Source organism: Cyanistes caeruleus, chromosome 20, assembly GCF_971803275.1.
Source record: "Cyanistes caeruleus chromosome 20, bCyaCae1.hap1.1, whole genome shotgun sequence".
Classification (NCBI taxonomy): domain Eukaryota; kingdom Metazoa; phylum Chordata; class Aves; order Passeriformes; family Paridae; genus Cyanistes; species Cyanistes caeruleus.
Window position 1 is genome coordinate 4867938 of NC_141720.1, and position 18120 is coordinate 4886057.

The following is an 18120-nucleotide window of genomic DNA, read 5'->3' on the forward strand; positions in this document are numbered from 1 at the left end:
CCTCTCGGATCAGCCGGGAGCTGAGAGCCAGCCCTTTCCCTCCGGGCTGGGGAACTCCAGCTCCCCAGCATCCTTGAACCATCCCTGCCCTTCCTCTGCCTCCCCTGGAGGGTCTGAGACCCGAAGGAAAGAGGGGGAAGCCGCTGTATGAACTGAACTCTGAGTGCATGGTGGGAAAAGGACCCCTGGAGGCACCGTTCCTGCCAGAGCCCCCCAAGTACCCCAGTGACAGCAAAACACAGCCCTGATCCTGATTGCTGGAGCTGTGGAAGCATCCCTGCTCCTCTGGAACTCGGTCTACACTTACTGATGATCTTCCCCTTTGTTGATTTTCCCCTTTCCAGTATTTCCACTGAATGAACAGTCAAATTAAAATAATTGCTTAAACACTAAACAGAGCCTGGACCATGTTCTAAATAGCATCAGGTTTCTGAAGGGTTTATATTAATCAAATGCACTTGCTTTATTAACAACAGGGGCACATTCAAAGGTTTTGTATTAGTTTAAGGCTTTATTAATTCAAGTCAGTTAAGCTAGGTCCAAATTTTTAATTTTATCATGAGTTCCTTTTATTAATTACTTAGTTATAAATTGCTTATGAAATGTTTAGTCTAGAAAAACTGTTCTAATTAAGTAAAAGGAATACACTTCTGTTTATTAGTATATTTCAAAATTCGTGTGTGGGAATACTATCACCTCCAAATGCCTTCTAATTCACAGTTGTGCACTGCTCCATGATTGAAATGCATATTAGTAGGGTAGTAACATTATGTACTACTGCTGAGGAGCGTTTTTAAACACCTGAAAACAGCAAGTATCTTTTTAATTTGTTTTGAGCACTGAGCCTGTGACACACTGTCGGTTCTGTGCGATGCTGTGGCAGTACTGCAGCAAGGTGTTTTTTAACTACGATGGCCGGGGGATGCTTTGTTCGCTCAAATATTCAGCAGAAACCACAGATCTTAACGTGTGAAGGGGGCAGTTCTGCAGGGGAAAATTTCCCCGGAGCCCAGCACTGTGACAGGCATCACCCCGTTCCAGGGATGGGATCCAGGGATGCCGTCGCAAGGAGAGCTGCATTTCGCTGGTTCCCCTACGAACAAACGCCGGTCACGAGCCCATGTGGAGAACTGAAACCGGGAACCACCCGCTGGCCCCAGCACAAAGGGCCCCGGCTGGGGCCACCCGCGGGGGTTTCTGCTCAGGGATTCCAGAGGGACGGAGCGGGGGATCTGCCACTGTGCCTCCCGTCCCCTCCCTTCGGCACGGGCCCGCAGCCTCTGTGCCACCGCGGGCACTGACCCCCCCCCAGCCTCTCTCCAGCCTCTCCTTCCCCGGCGGGCCATGTCCGGTACCTCCGCGTCCGCGGCGTCCTCTCTCCTTCCCGCGGCCTCACGGGACCTCGGCCGCGCGTTTCCCCTCGGGGCGGGCGGAGGCGGCGGCGCCACCTCAGCCGGGGGCTGGAGCGGCGGCTGCCCCGGGGCCGTGAGGGGAAGGGCGGCTCCCGCTCCTTGTCCCGCTCCCGCGGGCCGCCCGCCGGCGGCTCCCCCGGGCCGCCCCCGCGAGAGGGCGCTGGCGGCGGCCCCGGGACCGCCGAGTTTGAAAAGTGCCGGTCCGGGCGGAGCAATGGCGGCAATGGCGACCCCGCAGGTGAGCGCTGAGGGCTCGGGGGTGGCAGCGGGGCGAGCAGCGCCTTGGGGGAAGGCGGTGCCCCCGCCTTTTGGGGTTCCCTGTGCCATTTGGAGCTCCCTCCATCCACACCCCGCCAGGAAAGCACCGTACCCCGCTCTGCCCTTTGGGGGTCCTTCACGGGGAAAGCACCGCTCCGCCCTTCGGAGGTCCCTCCATCAATGCCCCCGCCGGGAAAGCACTGCGGCCCTGCTCCCTCTGGGAGTCCCTGTGCCCTTTGGGGTTCCCTCCATCCATCCCCGCCGGGACAATCCTGTGTCCCGTCCCGCCGGGAGCCCCCGCAGAGGCGGCTGTGGTGAGGGGCTTCACGCCGCTCCCCCTCCGCTCGCTTGGCCGCGCCCCAAGGCGGTGGGAGAGGGTGTGGGAAGCTGGTGGGATCCCCAGAAAATGTCCCTCTTCGCCTCAGGGAAATGGGGTTCGGGTTGGTGCCTGCTGAGGAAATCTCTCGGCGTCGAGGAGGAGGTGTGGGAGGCGAGGCGGCTGCTGGGGTTGGCGCGGGGCCGGGAGGGCAGCCAGGCTCCGTGCTGGGAAAACACTGGTGTCTGGAACAAGCTCCCCGGAGAGGGGGAGATGTCCTGCCCCATTCCCTTGAGACGAAAGTTTCAAGCCTAATCTGGGAAAGAAGGGACAGAGAGACAGACGCAAAGACCGCTAGCTGTCACCCGGGTTGGTTCTTCCCATCCCGGTGCTTCCTGGGCTCGCTGCTTCCCACCGTCAGCCTTGGAGTTAAGGCTCCAGGCAGGACCACAGTGCCTTTTCCTAAGTTAGCCGTGACTTTTTCTTGTAAGACATAAATGTGGCTGGCATGAGACTCCCCGATGTGGGTCTCATCCCCACGGCACAAAGTTGCTGTGAAAGATGGGATTTATGATGTCCTGGGAATGTTTGGGCTGCAGGGAGGATGGCAGCCTCACCACTGGCATACTAAATCAAATTGTAAGTCAGTTTCTGTGTTAGTGTTGAAAGTGTAAAGGCCAGGTCTGCTCTGGGCTTTGTGCAGGTGAACTCATTTCCAAGCTGAGCATAATTGATAGCATGGGATGGGATCTCCCTGGCTGCAATCCAAAGGATTAGGTGTAACTCATACTGCTGAAATTTTTGCAAGTTAGAAAGCAGTGTGGACACTTGGGTATGACACGAGCCTGGCAGAAGCCCTGGGTGAGCTCAGGCATCCCCACTACAAGTGCCAAAAGCAAACCAATTTCAGCTACTTTGGGTATATCTCTGCAAACTGTAAGTGCATTTCAGGATTGTGTTGGAGACTGACCTTTCCAGGGAACCCAAGAACAGCTGCAGCATGTGCTGTGTCAGTGTCCTGACACCCCACCAAAATTCCTGAGCCAGAAGGCAAAATGGCTCAACCCAAATGAAAATTTGCCTTTCCTGTGCTTCTCAAAAATGGAGTATTTTATCTTCCTGGTGCAAACAGTGTTGATGTTATAGCACTCTTTGATACTTCCTCTCCTTTGAAAGGGGAAGATGGGGAAGTGAAACATGTTCTATTCTAAATATATTTAGAAATTTAGCCTGTTGCATTAACTGATATTCAGATTAGGTTTTGGCAGAGATTGATGCGGAGGAAAATTGACCTGAGAAGTGCCAAGACTGAATCAATACCCAGAGCTTCATATTCAGCACCTTTTAGTGGTGTTACTATTGTACCACTGCTCATTCCTTTGCTCTGAGTGGATCCAGGGGGGAAATTCTTACACCCATTTGTATAGTTTGGATAGAAGATGAATATATGTGCTTTTATTAGTTATTTAAATGAGAATTGTAACCATCAAACTCCTTTTAGTAACTTGCTACAGTCTGGATAAAGAGCTTTTTGATTTTCCAACTTAGGGCTGGTAAAGGTTGCCTGTGACTCAGGAGCTCCATGATTCAAGTTCTTCCTCACAAAACTTTGGATGTCTTTCAAAGCTCTGGCTTAGTTCCTGGCTTTACTAATTGGGCGAGAACTTCCTGGAATCAGGATGTTAGTCTGAACCTTTTTGTTTTTGTTACCAATCTGAACAACTCCTATTTTGGCTATTTAGGCCAAAGCTTGGATTTAGGCCAACTTTTAAAATGGATTTTTTCCCTTTTTCTTTGTGCTATTGGACTGAAATTTTATCAAAAACTAATCAAGGATATTTGGTTGAGTCTTTGATTAAGTAATTGTTTCTGGAGGAGGCTTTGGATGCACAGCACACTCTGGAAGTGTATTAATGTACATGAGTAACACAAAGCCAGTGTGGTTTGTTGTTGGAAATGTGGTCAACCAGTGACAGAGTGTGAAAACAAGTTGGGATTCCTGAGCCCTGTCTTTAGGCACTGATAACTGTGATGTTAAGCCAGTTACTGTAGCAGTGCTTGCCCATTTCTTTTGCATTTAAGCCATGGGTGTGAGTCATTAATGTGAGGTTATGAACGCATTCATTGCTTTGGATGCCTTAAAGCTGCTCTCCTGTGGAAGAGGGAAGCACAAGCTCTTGTTTGGATGTGTTCTGGTGTTGGGTAGCACCCTTAGGGATGTTTTGCATCTCTTGTTTGAATCCAGTGTTTATTTGGGCAGTGAGATAAACCTCTGCTCTGCCCAAACTGGGTATGTCCACAGTCTGTGATGGAGCAGCTCAGTGCTGTTGCTGAGCCATGTATCAATAGAACAAGTAGTATTGGAAATTATGTAAAACAAAGCTCGGGACAAGCGTAAATGCCACTAATGCTACTCAAAATAATCAGTATTTAATGTGGCTTTCAGAGAGCAGAGATTGAGACACCAGCCTGCTTTTCAGACACAGTACATGGTCAAACTTATTCTTTTGCTTGTTCATTTGTAGAAACAGCTGTAGGGGTTGCGTTTTTCTTCTTCAGGGACAACAGCTGAGAGTTAACACATGCTGGTGGCATTCCTAAAAGCTCTAACAGATTAGCTGAGATGTGTCTTTGAGCAGTCAGCATCAAGATGTAATCAGATAAAAATCTGTATCTAAAACATCATACTGCTAAAAGTGAATGTTGGTCAGAACAAGAGCAAATATTGACTGAGATTTGATTCTTGAAGAACAAAGATGTGTGTAGACATTAAATAACGAGGGGACAAGTAAGATGAAGGTTTCTCTCCATTATGGTTTAAAATCCAATTAAGGCATGTTGAGCTCAAAGTTGCATTCTGTCCTTTGCAATTGAAATGTAGCTTTGTCTTCTTGAAAAGTTGATTAAAAGATTGACTTCAGAATTTCTGAATGAAATGAAGGTGTGGAATCTTATGAGAGTATTGCTGCAGTGTCATAAAAATGGTTGGACAGTGTGAAATCCTCTTCCTCAATGCTCTTGGGCTGCAGGGCAGCTCTCTCTTGCGGCTGGGAAATGGTATGAACTTAATGGATCCAAGCTTCCAGCAGAAACTGGAGGGTGAGAAGGAACTGCTTCGCCGGGCTATACAGAAAGAACTGAAGATTAAAGAGGGAGCAGAAAATCTGCGCAAAGCAACAACAGACAGAAAGAATCTTGTTCACATTGAGCATGTGCTGAAATCTTCCAACCGAAAACTGGAGCAGCTGCATTGGGAACTTCAGGAGCTCAATGCAAGGATTGTGATAACAGACAAAGAGGAGAGTGCAACGGGTAGGTCTTGGGTCATGATTGACTGGAACATTCTGTTAGAGTGCTTCAGTCACTAGAGATCTTGGATTGATATAGTCTTCTGTTGAGGGCTCATGAGTAGTGAGGGCCTCTTGGTATTTAGCTGATGAAATCATCTGTGGCATGAGAAGTTCAGGATGGTGCTATAAAGGTGAAAGGAGGTGTAGGGAGAAAACCAGCTGAGAGTGGTGGGCATGGGCAGTATTCAGGAATAGCTTCAGGAATCTCTTGAAGAGATTTGAATAGGGTTTCTGGGCAGTTGAACATCTAAGTATTTTATATGATGAATGAGTGTAAAATTGGAAGAGTGATTGTTAGAATGGGTTCATTGATAAATTAAGAAATATTTACAGATATGAGCTTGAGCTTAATTTGAAAGTGTTTCCCAGTCAGTTTTGTAGACAGGACCTTTTTGTACCTTATTTTATAGCCTAACTTTCCTTTGCAGGGTCACTCATCTATAACCCAGTGAAATGAAACGAGACAAGATGACTAATGGTATTGATTGTATTGTTTGTGCAGATGGATCTGTATCTCCAGATCCCTGTCTCTGGGAAAGAAACCCAGATCCCATGGCAAGGAAGGTTGAAGCTTTGAAAAAGCAGCTGCATGTTGAAATGAAAGTGAAACAAGGGGCTGAAAACATGATCCAAATGTATTCAACATCCAAGGTAAGCAGGAATAAAGAGGTATTTGGAAGCATGGATTACTGGATCAAAATTTGTATTTTAAGTCTATACACAAATCTTTCTCTGATCATTGATGTGGGAGAGAAATTAATTTGCAAAGTTTGCTTGCCTGAATCTTAGCTCTGTACTTTGAGTCTCAGCATGACAGCACATAAGGACATAAGCACATAAGAGGTACATTAGGTCACTAATGAGGAAAGAAACCTAAGAAAACATTGGTGTTGTATCTCAGTTATTTGGTGTGATGTTTTGATATCACTGAGTTGTTTAGGATAAAGCACAGCATGTGGTATCTCTTTATGTGAGAAAAATTTTCAGAGGTTTACTGGATTCATATTCATCTCATTTTTTGAGTTTGGCATAATCATATTTAAAAGTCAAAAGATAATTTAAAGCATTTCAAATCCATGCTTATTATGAATTGTAGTTCAAGAAGACCAGCAGTATAAGAGGGCTGTGATATTTTTATTTGTTCAAAATCTCTGCTTACAGAACACAGTAAGCACAGTTAACCAGGGAACAAGTCTCAGTGGCTGCAGGATTTGGTATTAACTGGGCACGTCCTTGACCTGTCCTTTCCCTCTGCAAATGGAGATCGTGATCTCAGAGTCCTTGATCCTCACTGGTGCCTCCCTTACATAACCACTTGTGTATTCCATTTCAGAGTCAGTTATGACCCTTTGTTCAGGTACCACCTCACCCTCATATGTGAGGCCATCATCATCACCCATTTTTAGTGATCGTGGTTCTCTCTCTGCATCTGATTCCTTTTGGCAGGAGAGGAAGCTGTTGGCTACAGCTCAGCAGATGCTTCAGGACAGCAAGACAAAGATTGAAATAATCCGCATGCACATTGTGAAAGTATCTCAGTCAGCAGCAGGGATGGAGGATACAGTGGATCCATCAGGTAACATGCTTTAAGTAACTGATACAGCCCACAACAGATGCACACAGAGCCCTAAAATCCACAGTACTTGGTTGATTTTCATCCTTGCCGTGTTTTACCTCCCAAATGGCCAGTGAGGATGGGGACCACCATCAGTGCTTTGGAGCTGCGGATTGAGGAGTTGAGGCATCACCTGCGCATTGAAGCTGCTGTAGCAGAGGGGGCGAAAAATGTGCTGAAGATCCTGGGGGGAAGTCGGGTGCAGGATCGCAAGTTTTTGGCTGAGGTAAGCAGACATTTCTCAGGCCTTCTTGAGAGGGTGGTTTCATACCCCCACATTAGTGATTTAGGATGAATGAGCAGGGTTAACCAAGTTACTAATTTAGGAATTTCCTGTCTCTCTGTTGAGACAGACTGGGATAATTTTCCTTACTAGGGATAGCGTTCCTTGCTTTGGTGAAATTTCTCAGGAACATCAGAGGTGATACTGGTGGGGGTTCAAGCTCTATGGGAAGATATTTTGTCTTTGTCCTGTATTAGCAAGATGTTGTCTTGCTGGGTTTTTTCTAAGCTTACTCTAGTTCATAATACCTGATCTGAGGCTCTGTGTGGAAAATTTCTGCCTGCTTTCTGTTCTTCACACTGGTAGGCTCAGGGTCGTTTGCAAGAGTCCTCTCAGAAGATTGATCTGCTGCGTTTCTCCCTGGAACGTCAGCTCAGTGAGCTTGCTCCAGATCACCCAAAAAGAGCACTCATCAAACAGGAACTAGTAAACACTTCCTCCCTGGGAGCCCGGCGTGGCATCCAGCCCACTTCAGTCATCAAACCTACAGCCCTTACAGGTAAAGGGATCCTGCATGACATGTTGTTGTGAGGAGGACAGAAAGAAATATTAATTCTATTTCTTCTCATTGTTGTTATATAGACATTGGATGTTCTAGGAGCTGGACTTCTGTCTTCTAGGTTAGGCAGAGCTTTCTGAGCATACACATTTGCAGTCTATTAATCTGGAGTCAGTTTAAACCTTGCTAACCAAGAAATCATGAATCTGAGAAATTCTGGGATCTCTTTGAGATCTGGCTAACTGGAATCACTTTATCTTTTACATAATTATATTCCTTATTCTCCTAAAATTCCTCAGGAACACTAGAAGTGAGACTGATGGGGTGTCAGGATCTATTGGAAAATGTTCCAGGACGCTCCCGGATGACAAGTTCTTCTCCCATCTGTGGCAGCCCAAGTGACTTAAGATCCCTTTCCCGGACACGAGTTGGCCTGGGCATCCATGGCCGTGGTGTTGCAGGAAAATACCGAAATGAAGAGCCATGTAGTGAGTACAGGGCTCCCTGTTGACCTGCCTGTGGCATATCAAAGCAAGAGGGCTTCTCACTGGGTCAGCCTGGTATGAGTGTTGTTACAAAAAACCCAATTTCTGCAAAACTAAGAGAGAGAATGAATTGCATTATGTCTGGTCCTCCTAGGACTCTCCTGGAAATTGCTTGGGATGTCCACCTTCAGCATGAGAGATTTGCTTTGGTAAAACTTTATAATCCATATTTCCTCCTTTGTCCAGATGAGGTCCTGGCTGTACTCAAAGTGGACAATAAAGTGGTTGGCCAAACAAACTGGGGACCAGTTAATAACCAGGCATGGGACCAGAGCTTTACCATTGAGCTGGACCGGGTAAGCTTGCCTCAGATTCAGGTGGTGTTTGTTTTTCCATTTAACCTTACCTGATTTGCTTGTTTAGCTGCCATTCCACTTAGCCCCATTTTGCTGCTGTCTCCATGTCCTTGATTTGCCAGTTAGCCCGGCCTTCCCCTGAAGGCAGAACATCTTTGCCAGAGATTCACCTTGAGCAACATCTGCTGTCCTCTCCTTATCTGAGGTTTTATTTCATATTATCAGCAAAGTGGCTCTTAGGGATTTCTAAATGAAGAGCCAAGACAGCAACCTCCAAGAGGGTCTGTAGCTAAAAAGACCTAAAACCATCAAAAGCAGGGAACAGAAGCACTAAAGAAGTTTTTTATGCATACTCTTTAGTTTACTATTTTATTTTATTTTATTTTATTTTATTTTATTTTTTATTTTATTTTTTTTTATTTTTATTTTTATTTTATTTTATTTTTTACAAATATGTGTGCCATTTCCAGAGCATGGAGCAGTATGTAATTATTCTGCCTTTGTTTTCTCCTCCACTATTCACCCATCCCACCAGTCTCGTGAGCTAGAAATTGCAATTTATTGGAGAGATTGGAGAGAACTTTGTGCAGTGAAGTTTTTACGTTTGGATGATTTCCTTGATAATGAACGTCATGGGATGTGCCTCTTGCTGGAGCCCCAAGGAATGCTTTTTGCAGAGGTATAAATGTAAGCTTTGTTTCTTTTTCAGAGAATTCTGCCCTGAAAGCAGTTGTTCAACCCAGAATACAAAGAATGGAAGGAGCAATAATCTAGAGGGGTAGAATGATTCCTGAAACCCTCTTGCATCAATAGCCCATATAAGAATAAGGAGCAACACAATATAATAGATGTGCACATGCCATAGCCTGGAGTGACTCTTCAGCTGCTCCACTGTAATTATGTGTGTGTGCTCTGTGAAATCTGTTCATTTTTATTTGCTTTCATTATGAGTCATTGGTGGCACTTTAATTAAACATATGGCTTAATGGTCAGGATTGAATCATAGAGACTGTAGAATCAGACATCCAAACTCCCTCTGGCTATGCTTATTTTATCATCTTTCTGAGGCTAATAATAGTTTGAAGTACCATCAATGTAGAGATCATCTTGATAATCCCTTAAAAGCCACAGTATTTTCTCCTTTGTGTTGTGATGAAAGTTCCTGTGGTTATCATTCCAACGTAGGATCTGGACCTCATGTACAAAAATTGGCTCCTCTCTCTGCCTTCTTGTTTTTTGTGGTTGGTTTGTGGCATTTAGTTTTGGGTTTTTTGTTTTTACTTCTGTGCCATGAGCTACTGTGTCTATTATCCTACAAATGGGTGTGCTCTTTATGCATGGCTTCAAATTAGATAAAGCTTTTGGGAGATTCAAATTGGTCTTAATTCTGGGAGTTTTCTGGATTTCAGGTAGCAGATAATTCCAATCTCTAAACCTACAACTGAAGTAGAAGCTGATTAGAGGGTGAATCTGGAATAACCAAGTCTGGGAGTGACTTGAAACTTACCAAACACATGGGAATGGAGATTTTGATGAGAAAACAGACATGTGTGAAAATTTGGGTTTACAATTTAAACGGAGAATTCTGAAAAATCCCTTTTGCTTCTCTGACAGGTGATGTTCTGTAATCCTGTCATTGAGAGGAAGCCAAAACTGCAGCGGCAGAAGCGCATTTTCCCCAAACAGAAAGGTGAGGGGCTGGAGAAGTGACTGTCCAGGGTGAGAGCAGAGGTTTGCACAAGCAGGTTCTGCTGTCCTACTCAATCTGAGAGATGTTAAAACTCTTGCTAATTACTGTGTTTGTGAAAGTTTGTTCAGTCACATGAAGTGCATGCAGCCTGGCTGCAGCACCATCTGTAATGTAGTGTTGTCATCATGCTGTTACTCAGAATTAGCATTGCTAGGAGGATTTAATTGCTAGTTATTTAACAGACTACCTAGCCCTGGGGCCTCCAGGCATAAGAAGGACATGGATCTCATGGAGCAGGGGGGACCACCAAGATGCTTCAGAGGGCTGGAGCTCCTCTGCTCTGAACACAGGCTGAGAGAATTGTGGCTGTTTAGCTCAGAGAAGGCTCTCCCAGTGCCTTAAAGAGGCTCCAAGGAAGCTGGAGAGGGACTTTGGACAAGGGTCTGGAGTGACAGGATTAAAGAGAGAATGGCTTCCCACTGACAGGGCAGGATTAGATGGGATATTGGGAAGAAATTGTTCCCTGTGAGGGTGGTGAGGCCCAGGTTGCCCAGAGAAACTGTGGCTGCACCATCCCTGGAAGTGCCCAAGGCCAGGTTGGATGGGGCTTGGAGCAACCTGGGATAGTGGAAGGTGTCCCTGCCCATGGCAGGGGGTTTGAATTATATGGTCATTAAGGTCCTTTCCAACCCAAACCATTCCATGATTCTGTAAGCTCCAGAACTCAAACTGTACTGATTTAATCAGCCATGCTGCTCCTGATGAATGGAGAATTCTCTGAAGAAAAGCCCATTCTCCTAAGGGTGAGCTACCCTTTTGGGGCAGCCCACAGGTGTTTGGTTGAAAACTAGAGTTTAACACTATGTGAGACTGAAATTTGTGTGTTGTTACCTTACTGGTGGTTTAACTCTGACTCTTCCAGGGAAGGAATTTCTCCGAGCTCCTCAAATGAACATGAATGTTGCAGCTTGGGGTCGCCTGATGATGAGTTTCCTCCCTCCTTGTAGTTCCATCAGCACTCTGAGTCCCCCACTTCATGATCCCAATCACACAGACTTTCCTTCAGTTTCTCCACAAAGTGATTCAGTGTCCAAACTGAGTAGGTAAGTGATGTTCTGAGTGTTGTGTAACGCTCTGGAATGGGTGTAGGGTGTATCTTAAAATTCTGTTGCACTTTACTGAGGTGGAGGAAGACATAAATGAGAAAAACTTATCTGTCTAAAAAAAATAAATGCACCATTTCTGTGCTCTGAAGGAAAGAAAATTTCATTCATTAAAATGTCTTCACCAGTACAGTAATTGATCTATGCAAGATCACCATGCTGTTGTGATAAAAATGCACTCTGCTTTCATGAGTAATGTAGCACTCAGGGACTCAGGGACGTAGCTGAGATTTCAAATGTGCTATAGAAGAAAATTTCCCCCCCAAATATTTTTTTTTTTAATTGAGTCAGTTATTCTCTAAAGAGATTATTCCCACTGAGGCACAAGATCTAGTAAAGAAAAAAAATGGACTCAGTGTTGCTATTAAAATCAAGAGTTGTTTAAATTCTTGACTTATTTCTACATCCCTGTGTTTCATTAATTTTATAGCATCAGAGAGCCAGTGTTAGAATGTGAGTCTAACCAACTTTTAATTAATTTAGGAAAGAATATTCTTGTTGGTACTTCACAGACTTATGGTGTGAGTCAGGGAGTCCTGTTGTCCAGTGATTTGGACTGAACTAGCACATCAGAGGTGATGCAAAGGTGTCTGCGTACAATGCTCTGCCCTAAGGCAAAATCTGCTTCAATTCTGTCTTACAAATGCAGTGACTTCCCTGTGGCTAAGCTTACATTTGCTGATGAAGCACCACCCAAGCCTCCACGCCTTTTCCTGATGGCCAACTCCAAGGAATCATCGCCATCTCCTGCAGATTCTCCGGTAACCATCTGGGCTAATTTGGAACGTTGTCTTTGCTGGTTGGTGTTCTTTCAAAGCCCAATTCTAATTTGTTTATTACTGAAGAAATTTGCTATACTTTAGGCAGGTCCCTCATTAGCTGGCTGATCTCCAGAAATTTAGAATCCAGTGAACCATTTTAGCATGGAGTCTTCAAAAAGAGTCTGACTTTCTTTTTTTTCTTTCTTTTTTTTTTTTTTTTATTTCCCCTCTTTTTTAAAAATTACAACTTGCTTTTCTTGGAGAAGCAAAGGTAGGTAGGTCAGCATTGGGAGTTCAGGGCAAGAGTATAGAACAGACTGCATAGAGAAAGCAGGGAAGGAGGGTCACCAGGCTTTCAGGAGCAAATGAGGTTCTTTGTTGTTAAAGAAACTGGGCAAAAGCTCTACTTTTTTTGATAGGAAGGAGCAGGAAAATTGTTTTGAGCAGTAAAATGACCTGTTCTACCACATTTTACTCTTTCTTATTTGGCTTTTGTGATAGAGGAAATTGTGTTCTTTGATCATTCATTGATGACTCTTGATATGAGATGCCATTTTCTAGGAGGTAAATGTTCTATCCTAGACTTTTAAAAGTGTTTCTTTTAAAAGATTTGACCCTATAAAAAATTATTTTACATGAGAATATTTTTGTGTGCTCATACATAATCTGTTTTTATGCTACTTGCCTCCAAGCAGAGGCAATGACCATCTGCAAGAACATGTCTGTGGTCATGCTGGATCCTGACAGAGGAGAAAAGGTGGATGTAGGTGTTAGGTTAGATTTGGTGATCTCAGAGAATGGCCCACTGTATTTTTCTTTCTCCTCCTAGTGCCTGAAGAGGCTACATGTTGAGGAGAAGTCTTGCAGCTCTCCTGTAACAAGATTTCCAATCCCAGCGTCTCCAAGGTAACTGGATAGCATGGGCTGTCTCAGGTCACAGATTAAAGAGTCACTGAGCTCAAATTTTTAAGCATGAAGTCTAAAATTTGGCTCAAGGTGTGCTTTGGTTTCTCAGCAGCAAATTCTTAATGCTGACTGCAGACAATACAATGAAAAATACTCTCTGAACTTTACTTTTCTAAATGTCTGCTGTGTCTTATCTGTTCATTAACCCAAATAGTGAGCCTATTGAGATTGTGGTGATTTAGTAGAAGGTAAAAGTAATTTAGCTGTCTTCAAGGATTTCCTTGTGTTTGATGTGCCGTGGTGTAGTATATTTAGATGTGTCTGTGTGCTAAGTAATACATTTCTCAACTACTTTTGGCATCCTTCACACTCTTCTATTTCTATTGATTTTCAGTACATTGTCTCTCATTATGATGGGAGGCATAAAAGAGGAAGTCGATTATAATCTGTGGCACTTATACAGACACTTTTTGTATGTAACAGGGATACACAGCAGTAAATATACCCAAGACAAGCGAAAAACCAGTTTACTAATTTTGAACAAAGACTGACTTAAAAAGCAAAAATAGCAAAATCTTCATGGACAGATACTCAGCTCTTCATTTCACTTTACTGGAGGAGTATGGAGTGTCTGTTGCCTTTTAAAAATGATCCTGGACTAAAGCATTTAGATTGTAGATTGTTTTGTTTTTTTAATTATTTTCTAGCAATTTTGTAGCCTGAGTTTCCTTGATAACACCTTGTGGCTAACATTACATTTTGTGGCATCTCTTTATTCAGCTGTTTTCTTTCAACAACATGTTGTCTGTTGTCCCAGTGTGTTTTATTTCCAGTTCCTGCTTGAGAACTTCTTCTTACACCCTTATCCTCCTAGCATTGTAGACATGTTCCTGTCTGATTACAATTGCTGCTGAGCCTGCTCAAAGGAGCATAGGTGAAATTGCATCTTATTACCCCAACGATGGGAGTGGAGAGGAGCTAATCCTGTTATTGAAAGCAACTGAGAGAATGTGCCTAGAAGAGTCAGAATTGTTGCTCCTGTTGTCAGTATAGGTGGAAGTCAGACTCTGCTGCTAATTTTCTTACAACAGGGTTAGCTTCCTCTTTCTTAAGTGGCACAAGCTTTAGTTGTCAGAATTAGGTGAGGGGTGATTGGTACAGCTGTTTGCTTTCATTTTTGGTTTACAGAGCTTCTTCCCTTGACACAAACACACAATCCTTTGTTATCTGTTCATCTCTTGAGTCCTGTCTCTTCTCTTTTTCTGCAGGAAAAGGACAGTTCAGCTCGAGGATTTTCACTGCATTGCTATGTTGGGTCGTGGCCACTTTGGGAAGGTAGTAGAGAAGTACTCTGTGGAGGAGGGCAGTGGTTGTGACAATGGGGCTCTGCCTGGGGGTCTGAATAGAAACACTGCAGTACAGGAGAGATCTGTTGCAGTGCAGATACGGAACAACAAACCTAGCCCAGCCATGCAGGCAGCTGGTAACTTGTTAACAGTCAAAATTCCTGAGGATTTGTGACTTCAAAGCCTGGAGAAAGCTGTCTTGAGAGTGCTAGATCAAAGCACACCATTACCATTCCTTTCATGATCACTAGTGGAAGAGCTCCATTCCCAAAATTGCACATAACTCCATAACTCCCTCTGTGAGAACTCTGAGATGCTCCTAAAGTACTGGGCCAGCTGTGATAGTACTGTCTGGGAGAAGGACATAACTTTCACCGACATCCTTCTGGACTGCTGCAGCACAAGGAGCAATACAGAAGTGCTCTGTTTTTTGAGTTCCTTGAGTTTGTTTTTGAGGATGACTGTCTGGAGTGGATGGAAATAGTTGGCGTCAATTTGAGTTAAAGTAATCTGATAAGGAAATATGAGATTGTTTGAAGTACAGCTTTTCTGTTGTCTTTCAGGTACTGCTGGCCCAATACAAGGCAACTGGGAAGCTGTATGCCATCAAAGCCTTGAAGAAAAAAGACATCATTAGGAGAGATGAAATTGATAGGTAAGCTTTGTTTAGAGATGGTACTATTGCCAGAGGCTACATAATCGCAGCTGTAATCAAATGTTAGTAGGTATGGTGTGTACTGGCTGTGGTACTCTTAAGGTTAAATGTGACCTTAAGACTTTGATAATTAAAATCAGAAATAAGGAAACGTAGAATGATGTCTAACTTTTGTAAGAGTGACACCTGAAGAACACTCTAAAACTCAAGGTCTGGAAGTATATAAGATAGATGTTATATTAGCCCTCAATTTTTATTTCTCTAACTTAAGATGTAAAGATTTTCTTCTTCATCCTCTCTTTCTCAAAACAGGCTTTTCTTCTGAGTCTGTTTAACACTGACATTTTCTTTCTTTGAATCCTGGCAGCTTGAACTGTGAGAAGCGAATATTTGAGGTGGTCAATTCTTCTGATCATCCATTCCTTGTGAACATGTTTGCATGTTTCCAGACCCCTCATCATGCCTGTTTTGTCATGGAATACACTCCAGGTGGGGATCTGATGATGCGCATACATGAAGATGTCTTTCCGGAGCATGTGGCACAGTGAGTTGGAATTAGTCTTGTCTCCAGGAACTATAAATTTTTAACTTGAATCTCCTATATTGCCTGGTAACTATTTTTGTCTTTTAGGTTTTATACAGCCTGTGTAGTCTTGGGGCTCCAGTTCTTGCATGAGAAGAAAATTGTTTATAGGTAATACAGCAGAGACTCAAGACAGTTCAGCAACTCGAAGGTTGTTTTTTCCTGTAGCTGTGTCTGGAGCTCAATCTCTTGCTGGGGTTTCTAATCTTTCTGCCCGTCTTTCTTTTCCCTGTCACTATCAGCATGTTCATCGTGCTCACAGTAGAGAAAGTCACCTAGAAGCTATTCATCTGGCATGTTGCAGGTGATTAATCCTCTGTGACATGTCAATACATTCTGGGGGGCACCTGTAAGTCACTGCTTTCTTTTTCACTGGGATAGTCAGGTAATTTGTCATGCTCTTGTGGGAGCTCTTTTCCAGATTAATAAGCCCCACCCAGCTCCAAGCTGCTTTGTGAGCCTTTCATTTAGGGGAAAATATCAGTTAAGAGGAATCTTCCACATAATGCACGATTAAACCAAATCGTAGACTTTACTCCATCTAGATTTTATTCTCTTTATTAACATCTACCTTCTGCCTCTCGCAAAAAAACCATATTGGGTGGCAATTCTCAGTCCTCATCCATTGTTTTCTTTCATCTCCTTTGCATGCAGGGACCTGAAACTGGATAACCTCCTTTTAGATGCTGAAGGATTTGTGAAGATCGCAGATTTTGGATTGTGTAAGGAAGGTGAGTAGCTGGAGAAGCTAAAATTGAGCCATCAGGATCAGTTTAGGATCTTGGCTTTAGTAAGTGTTTGTGTGTAATTTGTATTAATCCCCATTAAAAAAATAAAATAAAAAAATCCAAACAACAAAAAATCCGTCACTTATCTGGACATGATGAATTTGGGAAGAATACCTTGTTGTATAATCTTCAACAGACTTATGAAAGCATTTAAAATGTGCTTGTTTGCACCAGGAGGAGCCAGATTACCTCAGATCCATTCAGTAACTTGTGTTGGATTTTACCAAAGTGTCCTTTTCCTACAGGAATAGGTTTTGGAGACCGGACAAACACCTTCTGTGGCACTCCTGAATTTCTGGCCCCAGAAGTGCTGACGGATGTCTCGTACACACGGGCAGTGGACTGGTGGGGCCTGGGTGTGCTCATTTATGAGATGCTTGTTGGTGAGGTAAGGCCAGCTTCCCTCAGGGGATCTCACTAACCAGGCTTGGGGACCTGACCACTCGAGGTAAAATTTTGCTAAATGTAGCCAACTATTTATTAGTACTTCAGTTGCATTTTTCTCATTCATAGTGCTTGCCAAACACTAATTAATCCATACAACTCCCTGCTATTTTCATGCTTATTTAATAGTGAGAAATGGGTGCTATGTGGATTGAATAATAGAATGTCCCAATTGCAGTCACCATTCCCTGGAGATGATGAGGAAGAAGTCTTTGACAGCATTGTCAATGATGAAGTCCGGTATCCACGATTCCTTTCAGCTGAAGCACTTTCCATAATCCGTAAGGTAAAGGGTTGATGGGTCTCTGGGAGCCTGAGGAATTTGCATTTACTGTGTAAATGGATCCAGAGGGACTTGATGAGGATTGTTTGGCATTTGTGAGTGTAATCTGGAGTTGCCTTCATAGGCTAAGGAAATATTTAAAATTTGCACATATTTTCCCTTCCTTCTCTTTACATAAACGCAGTTCCTCTGTGTAAGGATGACTAAGCAGGCTGCTTACTGTTCCTGCTAAGTCTGGCACAGAGAAGTGTTGATTGAAGGGCAGGAATGTCAGAGCCGTTCAGTGGAGATGGCTGGATTCACTTTTTGAATGTGCCCCCATAATCACAGGTGCACAATTAAGCTGAGGTGCTCCATGCAGTTTATGGCAGGTATCTTACTGCTGTTGGCGAATTGTTTACAAGGAACTAGGTCTGAGTTATTCCTGACAGATGATGACCTTGGTGCAAAGTGAGAATGAGGAAACACTGAGGGATCAGTCCACCTCCTTTCTTTTGTTTTTCTCTCTGGAACATTACTTCTGTTCATCCTTGTTCCAATTGTTTAATTTTGACCTGATATTTCTGCAGCTGCTTCGGAAATGTCCAGAGCGTAGACTGGGAGCAGGGGAAAAAGATGCAGAAGAGATTAAAATTCAGCCCTTTTTTAAGGTAGGAACTTGGTTTATACCTTTCCCTTATTTCTTGTGTCTGTTGATGTTGAGGCTTATTTCCCTTTGTTATGAGGGAGATCTTAGTGATAGCTTCTGTTGCACCTCATTGCTCCATTCAGGAATATATGTTTCAAGTCTTGCTTGAAATGACATCCCCCAAGTCTGTTTCCTGGGATCTTCATGCTTCCAGAGCCAGTTTATTTCTGTTTGTGCTGCTTCTATGTACAAATATACTTAACTTTAGGTACATGAACAGATATTCCTTTTAAAATCTG

At 43.7% G+C, this 18120-nt stretch overlaps 1 protein-coding gene across 5 annotated transcripts in view; it reads left to right on the forward strand.

Annotated features, from left to right (window-relative positions):
* Positions 1-1090: 1090 nt before the first annotated feature.
* PKN3 (protein kinase N3) overlaps positions 1091-18120 on the forward strand; it is a 29693-nt gene continuing 12663 nt past the window's right edge. For 2 of the 5 annotated variants that reach the window (XR_015278145.1, XM_023938148.2), the window contains exons 1-21: positions 1091-1650; positions 5016-5298; positions 5839-5987; positions 6783-6912; positions 7026-7177; positions 7541-7733; positions 8033-8221; positions 8465-8574; positions 9110-9253; positions 10189-10264; positions 11187-11367; positions 12077-12188; positions 13018-13094; positions 14363-14429; positions 15004-15095; positions 15463-15639; positions 15727-15789; positions 16333-16409; positions 16712-16854; positions 17089-17196; positions 17763-17843. Coding sequence is in view for 2 of the 5 variants with exons in the window: in XM_023938148.2 (XP_023793916.2) it covers positions 1345-1650; positions 5016-5298; positions 5839-5987; positions 6783-6912; positions 7026-7177; positions 7541-7733; positions 8033-8221; positions 8465-8574; positions 9110-9253; positions 10189-10264; positions 11187-11367; positions 12077-12188; positions 13018-13094; positions 14363-14429; positions 15004-15095; positions 15463-15639; positions 15727-15789; positions 16333-16409; positions 16712-16854; positions 17089-17196; positions 17763-17843 (2910 nt within the window). In the remaining 3 variants the exon portion in view is untranslated. Of the gene's footprint in view, positions 1651-4511; positions 5299-5838; positions 5988-6782; positions 6913-7025; positions 7178-7540; positions 7734-8032; positions 8222-8464; positions 8575-9109; positions 9254-10188; positions 10265-11186; positions 11368-12076; positions 12189-13017; positions 13095-14362; positions 14430-15003; positions 15096-15462; positions 15640-15726; positions 15790-16332; positions 16410-16711; positions 16855-17088; positions 17197-17762; positions 17844-18120 lie in introns of all 5 variants that reach the window. The other 3 variants (XR_015278146.1, XR_015278147.1, XM_086858054.1) reach the window with 2 other exon arrangements.